The sequence below is a fragment of the Callorhinchus milii genome, unplaced genomic scaffold (genome assembly GCF_018977255.1).
Source record: "Callorhinchus milii isolate IMCB2004 unplaced genomic scaffold, IMCB_Cmil_1.0 Scaffold2, whole genome shotgun sequence".
NCBI classification, from domain to species: Eukaryota; Metazoa; Chordata; class Chondrichthyes; order Chimaeriformes; family Callorhinchidae; genus Callorhinchus; species Callorhinchus milii.
The window spans coordinates 45,080,161-45,093,221 of NW_024704743.1; the positions used below are offsets into that span (position 1 = coordinate 45,080,161).

General features: G+C 39.8%; 1 protein-coding gene across 4 annotated transcripts in view; it reads left to right on the forward strand.

Moving 5' to 3' along the window:
• The window catches only part of LOC103179947 (retinoic acid receptor beta), a 142,379-nt gene that overhangs the window by 76,469 nt on the left and 52,849 nt on the right, over nt 1–13,061 (forward strand). For 3 of the 4 annotated variants that reach the window (XM_007895495.2, XM_007895493.2, XM_007895497.2), the window contains exon 4: nt 2,286–2,378. The exons of the other annotated variant lie outside the window; for it this stretch is intronic. In XM_007895495.2, the coding sequence (XP_007893686.1) occupies nt 2,286–2,378 (93 nt within the window). The remainder of the gene's footprint in view (nt 1–2,285; nt 2,379–13,061) is intronic. 4 annotated transcript variants of the gene reach the window in all.

Consider the following 13,061-nt stretch of genomic DNA (forward strand, 5'->3'; position numbering starts at 1 on the left):
GATAGAGTGCACAGGGTAAAGTCTTACCTGATGTGCAACATGATATTTACGCCATCGGTTTGAATAGTGTAACCCAGGGAATAAAACATAAATGTTATTAGATGGCCATTAAACATTTTCCGTGCAATAACATATGTTTCACAGTTCATCTCCCAGCTTCCATAATTCACTTCTACAGTCAAAATTGCCCTATTGTTCATGTCACTACAGCTACTCTGTTGTCACTTCATCCCCCTAATGGGATCATAAAGCAGCTTAACTGTCGTCAGTGTTAAAAGGAAAAGTGTCAGCCACTAAAAATAAATCTTTAATATGGAGGTGACTGTAATGTTTAATTGCTATTATTTATTCCAGTTTTATTTTCTCAACTGCACAGTGAAAAGTTTTCAGCTTGTGGGGAATCAGCAGACTGATGCTATCATTAGCTTCTATCACAAATCTCCCGAGCAGCACATTGTGGTACCATAGTCTATTGAAAACAAAATCTAGCGAAAGGCTGTATCTGGAGTCTCGATGAAAGTGTTGGGGTGGATTTTGAAAATGCTGTGCCGACTTCAGCGTGATTGGCAGAAGAGTCAGTACATGCTCTAAATTAAGGAGGAGCAGAGCCCAAGAATTTACATCCAGTTATTTACAATCTCAAATTCCACTTTAATCTTTCTGCTAGAGTATGTGAAACTGAGCAGGTCCTGTGATCTCCTGCGTCCCCGTCTTCAGTCTAATAGCTTGAGTCCAATTAAGGTGCTCGTCATTTTGTTTTCTTTTGTAAGTAAAAGTAACGACAGGAGAGCTTTAACAACCGATTTTGAAACGTAAGGCAAATTATTGCATATGCTGATTTTGAAACATACCGGCTGGAGAACCATTTTATTGAGAAGTTAACAGCAGTGAGCAGAGGAGCGGCTTTGGTTGTTCTGTTTTGATCCTTCTCCTGTGGTTTGAGTTGAGTGAGAATGAATGCTCAGTGTTGCCCACTCTATTTCAAGTGCTCTGGGATGCTACCCTGCATGAGGAGCACAATATAAATGCAAGTTATTGTTATTTGTCTACCGGGTGATTTAAAACAAAGTCCAACCTTGTGTTTCCAAATTTCCATGAGAATCCTTTACTCAGGAGTGACCAGAACAAAATAATCAAATGGAATTGGGATCTAGAAATTGGAGCTGAAACAAGAACAACTTTCATTTATATAACGCCCTTCACATAGAATAACGTCTCAGTGCACTTCACAGGGACAATGTTGGATGCTGAGCAAGGGAGGAGAGGGAGATAACCATAGGGGTGGGTGAAGATATAGGCTTTAGGTGGTACTTAAAGGTAGATCAACAGGGGGCTAGATGGAAGGGAAGAAGGAGGGAGTTCTAAAGTGTGGGGGCATAGTGCTGAAGGCTTGGTCACCGATGTGAGGTGGAAGGGTTAGGGAAAAAGCAGCAAGCCAGAGAGTGTGAGCATAAGAGCAAGATAGAAGAGGGTCACAGAGATAGGGAGGTGCTAGAGTGTGAAGGGATTTATAGGTGTGGATGAGGATCTTGAAACCGATCCATTGAGTCAGTGGAGCCTGGCGAGGATGGGGATGATGGGCAAGTGGAGATTGGTGTGGGTGAGGTAGTGGAAGTTTTGAATAAGCATATTATTCAAGAGTTAAATGAGCATGTCTTCCTCGTTCAGTTAAAAAGGAACAAAATGTTAATAAAAACGGCATCACAGTCCTTGCTACAATATTAGGCTTTACAAAGCCTTGAGATATCCCCTCCCCTCCATACTTGATCGTAGTTCTGTTGAAAGACACAAATACTTATAAACCCGTCAATTTGCAAGATCTTTTCCAAATCCCAAATTGAACTTGAAAACGACTCAGTTACTGCTACCAAATCCTCCTTGTGCACTGTACCTTCCATCAAATAAATGAGTGTGGTAATTAACCTTACCTATATCCCCCAACCCCAACAAGGCATCATGGCTCAAAATGATTGGCTGACTGATATAAGGTGAGGCTTAACACAAGTTGCTTGCACATTTTTACGTGAAGATGGTACAGAGATAGAGGTTAACCCAGAGGTTTTTTTTNGGTATTAGGGCAGAGTAGAATAGACAAAGGATTATTTCCTTAAACCGTACGAAATCATGTTCATCCTAATTTATTTTATTTTTGTAAACAGCAAGGTAAATCTTAAATCACCGTACGCACACTCGAAACGTTTGATCAGTAAGCAGGTTTAAGTAAAATCTCCAGTGCTGTATTTTAGAAAGTTCTGTAATTGAAGTTTTGATTCCCGCTATTTCAGCAAGTGGACAGCAGGGAACTGGCGACGGAATGTCACAAATGCAACACAAAGGAGGTTCCGAAAGGAGATTTGGCAGAGGCCTGATGATCCCAAGTGAGTTGAAAACTTACACTTTGACTCACGTATACACTATGCAGTTCAGAGAATGAGAATTAAATAATCATCCTACACTAGCCATCGTTACATAGAGTTACTTAGTGTGATCCGGCACCAAAAACAACAAGTCCGTGGTGGTGTCTGTACTCCACACGATACCCCACCCCTCCTATGCCCCTCGTCTATATCCTTTATACCTTTACATTACAATGTTGTTAGGAGGCCGTCCTCACTTTTCCTTTGAACAGCTCCCTGACTGTGATCTTTTAATAAACACAAAACTGTTTCTGCATACTTGTATTTTTACCTGGGATTTGAAAGCAGAATGCGGAAAGGGGAACAGTGGAATGCCTAGTTCGTTCCATTTAAGAATATGACCTTTATAAATTTAGTTGTGGCTTTTAACCAGGAAACAAACGGGCTATCACTGTATCCTGTTATGTGTTTTCTTTCCTTCCTATATATTTTTTGCATCGACAGGAGTTTTGATTGTTTGAGAGCCATATAGATTTATATTCTTTGTAAACAGGTGTGGAAACTTATGAAGCTGGATGATCCAAATGTATTACCCCTAATACACGTGACTCCCTATTTCTCATTGCATTCTGTTACCTGGAATGCCTCTCCTTACGTGGTATAATATCTGAATTTGTTCTGCAGATAAACTTGTAAGAGTTGGAACGTGGGGCAATTAGAAAGATGGTTGCACTGAAACAACAAACTTTACTGTTGCGAAATACAGTTGGAATTATTGACAACAAATTCTTATTAATGGGATCAGTAAACTCAAATGGCCAAGGTCAGTGAATTTACCAACCAGTGGAGAATAAGATGCTGAATAAGGTATGCTTGTGGGTCCAGGGCAGTAATTTTACTAATGTTTGGTAAGCAGTCCTCAATTCTGATTATGAAACATTTCATTTGGTCTTTAGCAGTGACAGCTTACAAGGAAAGAAAGAAAACTGCATCTCTATTGGTAGCCTCACTGATGTTGTTTCCAACGCAGACAACACTAATTGTTAGACTATCACTGGGGGCAAATTCCACTTGGCTCTACATTTCCCTATTTAAGTAGCACTTAGAACATCCAGAATTAGGCAAATTGTTGAATTTAGTCTTAACTTTGAAGTTGGTTTAATTTGTAAAAGAAACTTACAGAAAAACGGCTTCAAGATTAAGCATGTATTTAAGAATTTGCCAAATTCTGGACGCTCTAAGATAGATGGAAATTCTCCACACACATTGCAAAATTTGGACATTTGGATATCTCTATAATAATAATCTTTGCATTTGATATAGCGCTTTTCACATCTTCTAGACGTCCCAAAGCACTTCACAGAATATACTGTAAAGTGAATTCACTGTATATTTGTGGGCGAAACATGGCAGCCAATCTCTAGTACTAACACCGGATAACAGATCTGTCAGCAGCATTTTTATTGCTAAATATGAGCTTTGTGAAAAATGTATTAATGGCCCACATTAAAGCTTTGCTAAAGTTGTGGACAGGAGCTCAAAGCTCCATTAAGAACTATTCTTCTTTTCCGCGGCAGTTTAAATGTTTGTATATTTTGAAATAATGCAACGTTTGTGGAGAATTTAAAGAGCCTTTGGAAATTGTTTTTGTTATTTTTAAATATAGTCTGAAGAAATATGATTTAAAACTCCATCAGCAGACGAAATAGCAGGAAGTACCACCCATGTGGAGGATGCAGAAATTTGGCATAAAAATTTCATCTAAATGGACCATTGTGTAACCGGTGATTTGTGTGAGAGCAGGGAGGGACATTCTCCAGTAATGAGGTCTGAATGAAACCTTTGACTTGGAATTCCTTAGTGTGCTTGTCTGTAATATTTCTCAGGAAGCACCGTGTGTGAAATAGTTAACGCTGTCATGAATCACAAGAGACGTTTAGTGTTTGGAACAAGTTTGTTCTTTTACATCATAGTTTGAGCATGTGCGTGATTTTTATACCCCAAAGGCAGGAATTGCTCACTGCTGGGCAGAAGCTGACATTTGGGGGTGGGTGGGGGAATGCTGGGATAAAAAGTCATGGTCAAAAAATGATTTTGAAGTCTTTTGCTACTGATTGATTGGCATTAGGCTCAAACTGGGTCATTTGCTAACAAAACAATTTCTGTCCATTTTGGTATGTTTTTATTATTGCTGTAATCTTTTTTCCAATTTTGCTTAATGCTGGAGAACTGATAAAGGACTGCATTCTGTACAAAATGTGCTACTTATATAATGAATAATCTGCCAATACCAGATGGGCCTGGGATTCACCTGCATTTTATATAACCTGATTTTAATTTAATTTTTTATCTCAATGAAGATTGCCTTCAAACCCAGCATAAACTAATTTTGAGATATTTACTGTGTGATTTCCTGGGATGGCGATTTAAATTAAATTGTTTGACAGGTGATATGATGGTCTACATTCTTCATGGGAATTTCGCCTTGCAAAGTGAGAGCTTTATACACAACACGGCCTTTAACCCAGAGATCTCCAACCGGTTAATCACTGCTAGGTGCGCTATGGGACGCTACTCCTGTGCTATACAAATGTAAGTTGTTGTTGTTGTAGGTGACGTCTCATGCATGCTCAATAAAGACGAGGAATGAATGATATTTCCTGGAGTTTAAATAATAAAGTTTAAATTTTTAGTTCGAGTTGCATGAAATATTTTGTGCATCTGGTTTCTCTTTCAATTGGGCTAAAAAACTACACAGTTCTGTCGCTCCTTCCTCTTGCCTTTTTGATCATGCGCAAGAGCGCCACCTAGCAGCGATCGATCGGTTGGAGACCCCTGCTTCAACAACAACAATAACAACTTGCATGTATATTGCGCCCTTCACATGGGGCAGTGTCTCGGAGTGCTTTAACCCCTTAAGATACGGTAAAAGGCATTCTGAAATGCTTTTGTTAAAAAAAAGTTGTTAATCTATTTAAGAATTTTTAAAAATGGGAACACAATCTCTTCCAATGGTAAATAGCAATTTTATGATGAATGGAAGGTACACTGACTTTCACAGACAGATTGAGAGTTTCATTTTAAAAAAGATGTCACACCTTTAGTTTCAAATGTGGACGAAAGTACAGCTATACTCCACCCTTTGGTTCATTGCAAGGTTCTTAGTTATAACACTGACTCTGTTATAAGGCCACAAATCTTGGCTCCTGATTCTTTCACATCCCATGTTAATGCTGTGTTATGAGACATTCCCTGTAGCCCACGCTCTGTTACAACATGCAGATCATTTGGCTCATGAGCACCTTGCTAGAATGTGCATGACCCATGCTGCAGCTTTGAGAGAGGCCAAAAGTTACCTCTTATTTTACCATAAAATGTAAATGAATGTATAAAAACTTGAAGACAACTAAAGGTATCTTTGGGGTTGTGCGTACCTACGTGCATACAATGGAATTGGTATTAGGAAGTGAGTGGACTGGAGCCATGTAGATAATTTTGACTCCAAGAGAAATTTATTTTGGCTTCTGAAATGCAGGATTGCAATCTATAGGGAATTTCTCATAACACAGCGTTCATCCAGGATTGCTGGATGAACTCCAGGACGATAAACTCCAGCACCTGAAGCCAAGCTTTTCCCTGTTCTTTACTCAAATGGACTCAAAGGACTGAAGCTGTGCAATCATCACATCTGCCAAGTCTTAGCCTTGATAGGTTCAAAATATAGCTTGTTTGTGCCACTCTCTGAAATTAAACACAATTGTATATTCTAATAAGGTTGTGATCCCTTTTGCTCCTGCTTATAAAATCCCACTTCCACAATGTGCCAGTGAGGGAGGCACCTTCGTTTTGCCTGGGAGTCAAGCCATCAGTCCTTGGAGTGTTGTGATTGATAAGATGTAACAGGATAGAGCAGATGATAGTGAGCTGACCTTTAAGGCCATTGTGCCACTGGGGCAATCAGCAAAAGGTTCTTTAAACACACGTTTCTATCTTTTACATTTACTTTTTCTGCCTCTGTTACGCCTTTTTATGTTTTCTCTCTGGTTTTGCTCAATGTTTCCCGATCTGACAGCCCAAGCCGCAAAGGAAGGGCCAGGAACAACTGGTGAGAGCAAAACAGCAAAAACGTTAATTAAGATTCAGGATTCAGGCCAAGATAGTGGGGAACTGGGAGATCAGGAGATTGAATGTAAAACCAGGCGTCAGAAAGAGAAGACAGGAACTGAAAACATTGGAATCTAGTTTGGATTTGTAAATAGACAATTCAGCAGAAACCCAAATGTGTCTCAGGCTGCCCCTCTAAACCCTTGATTAGACTCTGATCTCAGTTCTAACTTCTGGCTGAATTTTGCTCCTGGTACCTGCTGATAGTCTGGGTCTGGAGGAGTACACCCTGTTTAGAGGTATACATCCTGGTAGACGAGTAGAGGCGTACAACTTGTTAGAGCTGTACACCCTGATGGAAATGATATGTAGCTGGATAGATGTCCGTATCGTGATGGGTGGATGGATGTACCATCCTGGGTTGAAATATATTCTTATTCACAATCAAATCAAATAAACCTATATTCTTGAACTTGGTATTTTAAGATAGTGTTCAGTGGTGCCGACTATACATGCAAATCATAAGTGAGATCTTGATGTTTGGAAAGAATATCTAGGAATACCTTTGCAGAATATCGTAGGAATTTTAAGAGCCCAATTTCCTATTTTAGATCTTACCGCTTGATTTCATTTCTCAGTCCCATACAAGATGTATTTGCTGTTTTTCCAGCTTGCTGATTATAGAGAGCTGCTCTATAACTAGCGCCAGGAGTGGAGGAGTAGTAAACTGGTTCCCGTGTGAATTATCTCTGCTATCTGGCAATTCTTGGCGCCAGTTCATAAGGCTGTATTAAACAACCAATATGTTTGTTTTGTTCATACAGTTCAAAGCTATTGAGCTAAGCAGTCAGTGTTGCTCAGAATTTAGCAAATCTGTCATCAGTTTTAAGATGTAGGTAAGCTTGTTTTCCCTTCTTTGCTGACATGTTATGGTTTCATGTTGTGTAAGGTAAAACTTCTCTGTGAATTGAAAAAAAATGTTTAGATGGAACTTAGAAATTAATTTGCCCTTGACGAACACCTGCAGCCCTCAAGAATGATTGTTCGCAATTCAGAAGAAAGCACCGATGAGCTTTCAAAAGCTTACAAAAAAACTTGCGAACACTCTTCGGCAATATGAAATTCAGATTTAAAATATGTCCCATTCGTGTGCTTATCTAGCTTTATGTTGCGTGCTTTCGAAACATAGCAAAACAGTTGGAAATGTACTGCAGGGCTTTGATGTCTGCTTCTTTAGGAGTTTCAGAGCCTCTGTTCTGATACTCCCTAAACTCTGCCCCACCAAAGTGATGTAACTCTAAACTCAAAGGATACCCTCTCTGTACCAGTATGAATTATTCTTTGTTTTCAGCATCATCCATAGATAGGTTTGAGGTCTGCACCAGCTCAGAAAATAGGGAAGCCACGAGAGAGGAATTGGCCCCTCTAAGATGATGTTGCTTATTGTTGGCCATAACTCAGCTGTAATTGGTCAGATAGTGGTATAAAATTGTCTATATTGGAATGCTTTTTTTATGTCCGTCTCATTGTTTGTGGTCCCAGTACAAACCTTACTCTTATCATACTTGGAGGATGCCTTCAAATCAAATCAGAAAGACACCAAAAAGAGGGCAAATGTTATTATTCCTGTCATGAGCCTTTTTTTAATGAATCTCTTGCATGAAATTTATTGTCAATTTGTATCAGGTCGGGGTCTAAACCATGCTGTTTACAACTGCTATGAATCTTTTGATCCCATGCTTAGAATGGAAAATTCCATTCTTAATCCATTCCGTATTTTTACATGTGCTGCATAATTAACTGAGCTTTCATGTAAATCGACTCACATAATTTTATGTATACAGCCATCGCTTCGCATCACATACACCACTGTAAAGAATATAATATCATTAGCCCACAAAGGATAAAATGCAACATGAGGCTGCCCTGAAGCTTCATCCCCAAGCTTTCGAGGCTTATGTGCTATTCCTCATTTCATCACATCAGTTCATCCACTCCAGCCTTGTTCAGTCACATCAGCTTTATTTATGTACTGTACTTTTCAGATGGTGGTTGTTTAAAGCTGGTTCATAATGCTTTGGTTGTGTGATTACCAGCAGCCGAAATCTGCTGCCAGATCTGTTCTCGGAATCATTTTTCTGCATTATAGAGCTGATTCTTTCCCTGGTTAGTAAATCTCACGACTTGTGGGGTGAGTTCATTTGATTCTCCGCTGTGCTGTATGGCACGTATGCCATCTTTGGCCTTGGATATGGCTTTCTAAGTTCACACTGCCAAGATTGGGACATGAACTGACCAGCAGAGAGTATAGACAATCTGTCAATCGTCCTTCACGTGCTGTGCTCCTGTGATCCTTTCCAATAGTTAAGAAAAAGTAGGACTGTTTGTGGGACACTGCTGTGGGTTATTAGCTGCTGCATTTCGCCCACAAAATATAGTCAATTCATTTTATAGTACATTCTGTGAAGCACTTTGAGACATCTTGAAGATGTGGTAAGGCGCCATATCAACTGCAAGGATTATTATTATTATTATTGAAGGCTTTTGTATTCCAGCTGCAGTGACCCACAATAACATAATTTAATAACATAACGGTTTTCAAACCTCCCCCAAAAATTACTCAAACTGAACATTTTGCACTTTTACAATGTGACTCATAATTCCAATTCAACCCTCAACACAAATCAGCAATTTGGACAGATGCTAATGTAATGGCAGTAGAGAAGCAGAGCCTTTAAGGTGAAGTGGGACACCCAGATAGAAGAAACTAGTGCAAATGGAAAATAAGATCTCTGGCACAGAGTAAATGGTAAGTGGCCAAGTATCCTTGCTTTCTTGGAAAAAACTAAACGAAAATAAATAGTAAGCTCCATGTAGGCTATTGTCTAATCGTTTTTTCTGCTTGTTTTTATTTTTTTGTATTGGACAAAGACCAGCTCCCAGTCAGTACTAGTGTAACCATTCTTTTGACAGTCTGAAGGTCCAGCACAGAAACATCTGGTCTGGTGCTCTCCCATTGTCCTGACTGCAAGAACCATCTCTGGCTGTGCTGTAGCAAGAACTCTATTTGCTTCAACAACAACACTGTGATTGTGTTCACACCAATCCAAACAATCTTTGTATCATTGTGTCAAATGGAACATTTCTGCCCTCCACGTTTTGACGATATGCCCAAAACCTTTTTTGTACAATAACATTTTCTAAAATATATATTTACAGTGTGCTCTATTTTTATGACTTAATCTGTTAGCCCATAGCAAAAACGAACAGATCACATTCTTACCAACATCAAAATCACTTCATGATTTTGAGGAAATACAATATGATTTACATTTATATACATAGCACCTTTCACGGCAGGAGGATGTCACCGGAGCTGGGAATGGGGGCTGGGGGACTACAGGGAGATCAAAAGCGTGAAAAAAGAGGTACGTTTCAAGACGTGCCTTGAATGAGAATGGAGGATATAATAATAATATTCCTTGCATTTGATATAGCACCTTATCACGTTTTCGAGACTTCTCAAAGCGCTTCACAGAATATACTGTAAAGTGAATTGACTGTATATTTTATGGGAGAAATACAGCAGCCAATTGCGCTCAGCAGTGTCCCACAAACAGTCGTGGATTGAGTGACCAAATTTTTTTTAAGGAATTATTACCCCCGGAAAAGCGATCTGCCAATCGACTAACAACCAGGTTCCTACTTACTGCTCGGTAAACAGAGGTGTGTGGAGTAAGGAAACATGCCCAACATTTTGGTAGGAAATTAGCCCAATTGTTTCCATTGAGCATTTTTAATGTACAGATTAAAGTTTATAATTTAGGTATATAATTTATTTTTTAAAAAACCTTATACAATTAGTATTATTTCAATAAGGAACTACATTTTCAATAAATTATGGATTCAATAAAGTGTGCTTTTGGGTGATTGTGTCTCTTTGTTCCCAAACTGCAATGAGCTTGTCATGCATTATTCATTGTTGAATTATTTCCAAATCTAGTCTGATTGAAAAATCATAAAGCAAGATATTCTGGAATCCTGCAGCTTTATAGTGAACTTCCGTTGAAATAGTTTTCTTCCCAATCTTTCCCCCTTTATCTGGATGCTCAGCATCATCTGAGCATTGCCGGACAGGTTGATGGAAACCGATTCAATAACAACTTTTAAGAGAGAAGTAGATAGTTATTTGGGGAGGACATGTTTACAGGGCTATGGGAAGAGAGCGGGGGAGTGGGATTGAATTGGATAGCTCTTTTCAAAGAGCCGGCACAGACACGATGGGCCGAATGACCTCCTTCTGTGCTGTATAATTCTATGATATAATTCTATGATCTCCCCTTTCACTGGGAAACTGAGATGATCTAGACCTGCATTTTCTAGAAATTGATCAAACGGTAAGGCTCACATCTGCATGACAGTGTGTCTAACAGCTAAGCAAAAGAAAGAATGCTCTGAAGTACCCGATAGTTCTTATTCACAAAGTGCCTGGGGAACTGCATAGTTCTTCAAAGGCCTTCTTGTAGAAAAGTGTATTTTGGAAGGTTATTATGTTTTGTGAACAGAAACAGAAGGGGTTTAAGTGATACACAGACCTAGGTCCAGAATCTAGAGCCCTGTGGTGGGGAAAGAAGCATTATGCTACTTAGAAGTTCTTCAAATAGGACTTTGGGAACCCAAGTCCAGTGTTCAAACTTCTTGTGCCTGATCTTGATTTGAGTTTCCTACACTTGAAAGGAATTTTTGATACTTAACCTTTGAGGGTTTGCAAAAAAAACGAATTTTCAGCCAATATGGTGTTGAACAAATTTACTTAATTCATAGAATTGTGACTGATGACTCAGCCCTTCTTATCAAGAGGGATACGGGGGATGTGCCTGACACGGTGAACAGCTATGGTTGTTTTCCATTAGTTCTCGGAGCCTGCCTCATGGTCATACAGTTTGACCTGAGACCTTTGTTGAATAGATGGCAGATGTTTTCACATTGTGGCTAAGGATGGGAGATTAGCCCTCCTCAATTTTTACTCTCTAATATCCCCACCTACCTATTTATCATACATTGCAGCACATCTTTGCTTAAAGTATAACAATAACAACTTGCATTTATATAGTGCACTTCACGCGGGGTAGTGTCACTGGGCATTTAACAGTAGTGGAGCTTGATGCCAAGCTGGGGAGAAGGGGGAAATGATCCTAGGCAAGTTTGAAGAGGAAGGTCTTCAGATGTGATTTCAAGACAGGGAAGGAGGAGGCAAGGCAGAAAGATTGAGAAAGATAGTTCCATAGTTACGGGGTGTAGTGGCTTTACCACAGTAATGAAGAGATTTATAATTGACTGAGGATCTTGAATTCAACCCAGTCTGTAATAGAAAGCTAGTGGATTTGACAAAGACTGGGTGATGCAGGTGAGGCTACAGGCGGCAGAGTTTTGACTTAATTGGATTTTGTGGATGGTGGAGCTGGGGAGATCGGTAAGGAGGGCATTTGAATAATTGAAGCGGGAGGTGATGAATGCATGAATAAGGCTGCATTGGATGTGAGGTATAAGAACATAAGAAATGCTAGACGAAAAGAGACCACGGTCCATCTAGTTCGCCTTCTACCTTCCTGATAGTCGCATGCATAGTTTGTCCCAAACTTTCTATGTACTATATCCCATAATGTTATTTCCTGAAAGAAACTACCTAATCTGTGTTTGAAAGAATCAACACTTCCTGCTTCAACTGTCTCCCTAGGGAGCCATTTCCCCAGGTTCACTATTCGCTCACTGAAATAGTGTTTGTATAGATTCATTTTGAATTTACCTCCTTCAATCGCAGGCTGTGTCGTCTGGTTTTACTATTCTGGACAAGTTGAAATAGCCTGTCATGATCTATATTGTTTAGCCCCTTTAGAATCTTAAAGATAGCAATCATGTTGTCTCTCAACCTTCTCTTTTCCAGAGTGAACATGCCCAATTTACTTAGTCACTCCTCATAGTCCAATCCTTCCATTCCCTCAGTCATTCTGGTTGCCCTCCTCTATATCTTCTCGATTTCTCCAATATCCTTTTTGTACTGTGGTGACCAGAACTGTACTCAGTACTCTAATATGGTCTCACCATGGTCAGAGGCAGGCAATGTGACGGAGGTGGAGGAAAGTGGTGCTAGACAGGGACTGGATGTGGGATAGGAAGGACAGTTGGCGATCAAACCTGTCACCTAGGTTCAGTAAGGCTGAGGGAAAGGATGGAGAGGTTTAGGAGGTTGGAGCCGCGAGTGAAAAGATGTTAATGGGAGCCAAGGAGTATGGCTTCCGTCGTGTCAACATTCAGCTGTAGAAGGTTGGCACTCACCCAGGCCTTGATGTCTAACAGACAAGCTGACAGAATATCAGTGGATCTGGAATTGCAGCTGGAGGAGGAGAAGTAGATTTGGATGTTGTCCACATATATATGGAAGTTGACCCCATGTCTACAAATGACATCACCGAGATGATGCACGCAAATTAGGAAAAGAAGGGGGCCAGGATGGAAACTTAGGGTACCCCACAGGGAGTAAAAAATGTTTGCAGAGATGAAGCGATGGTGATTGACTTATGTAGGAGATTGATTAAGTAT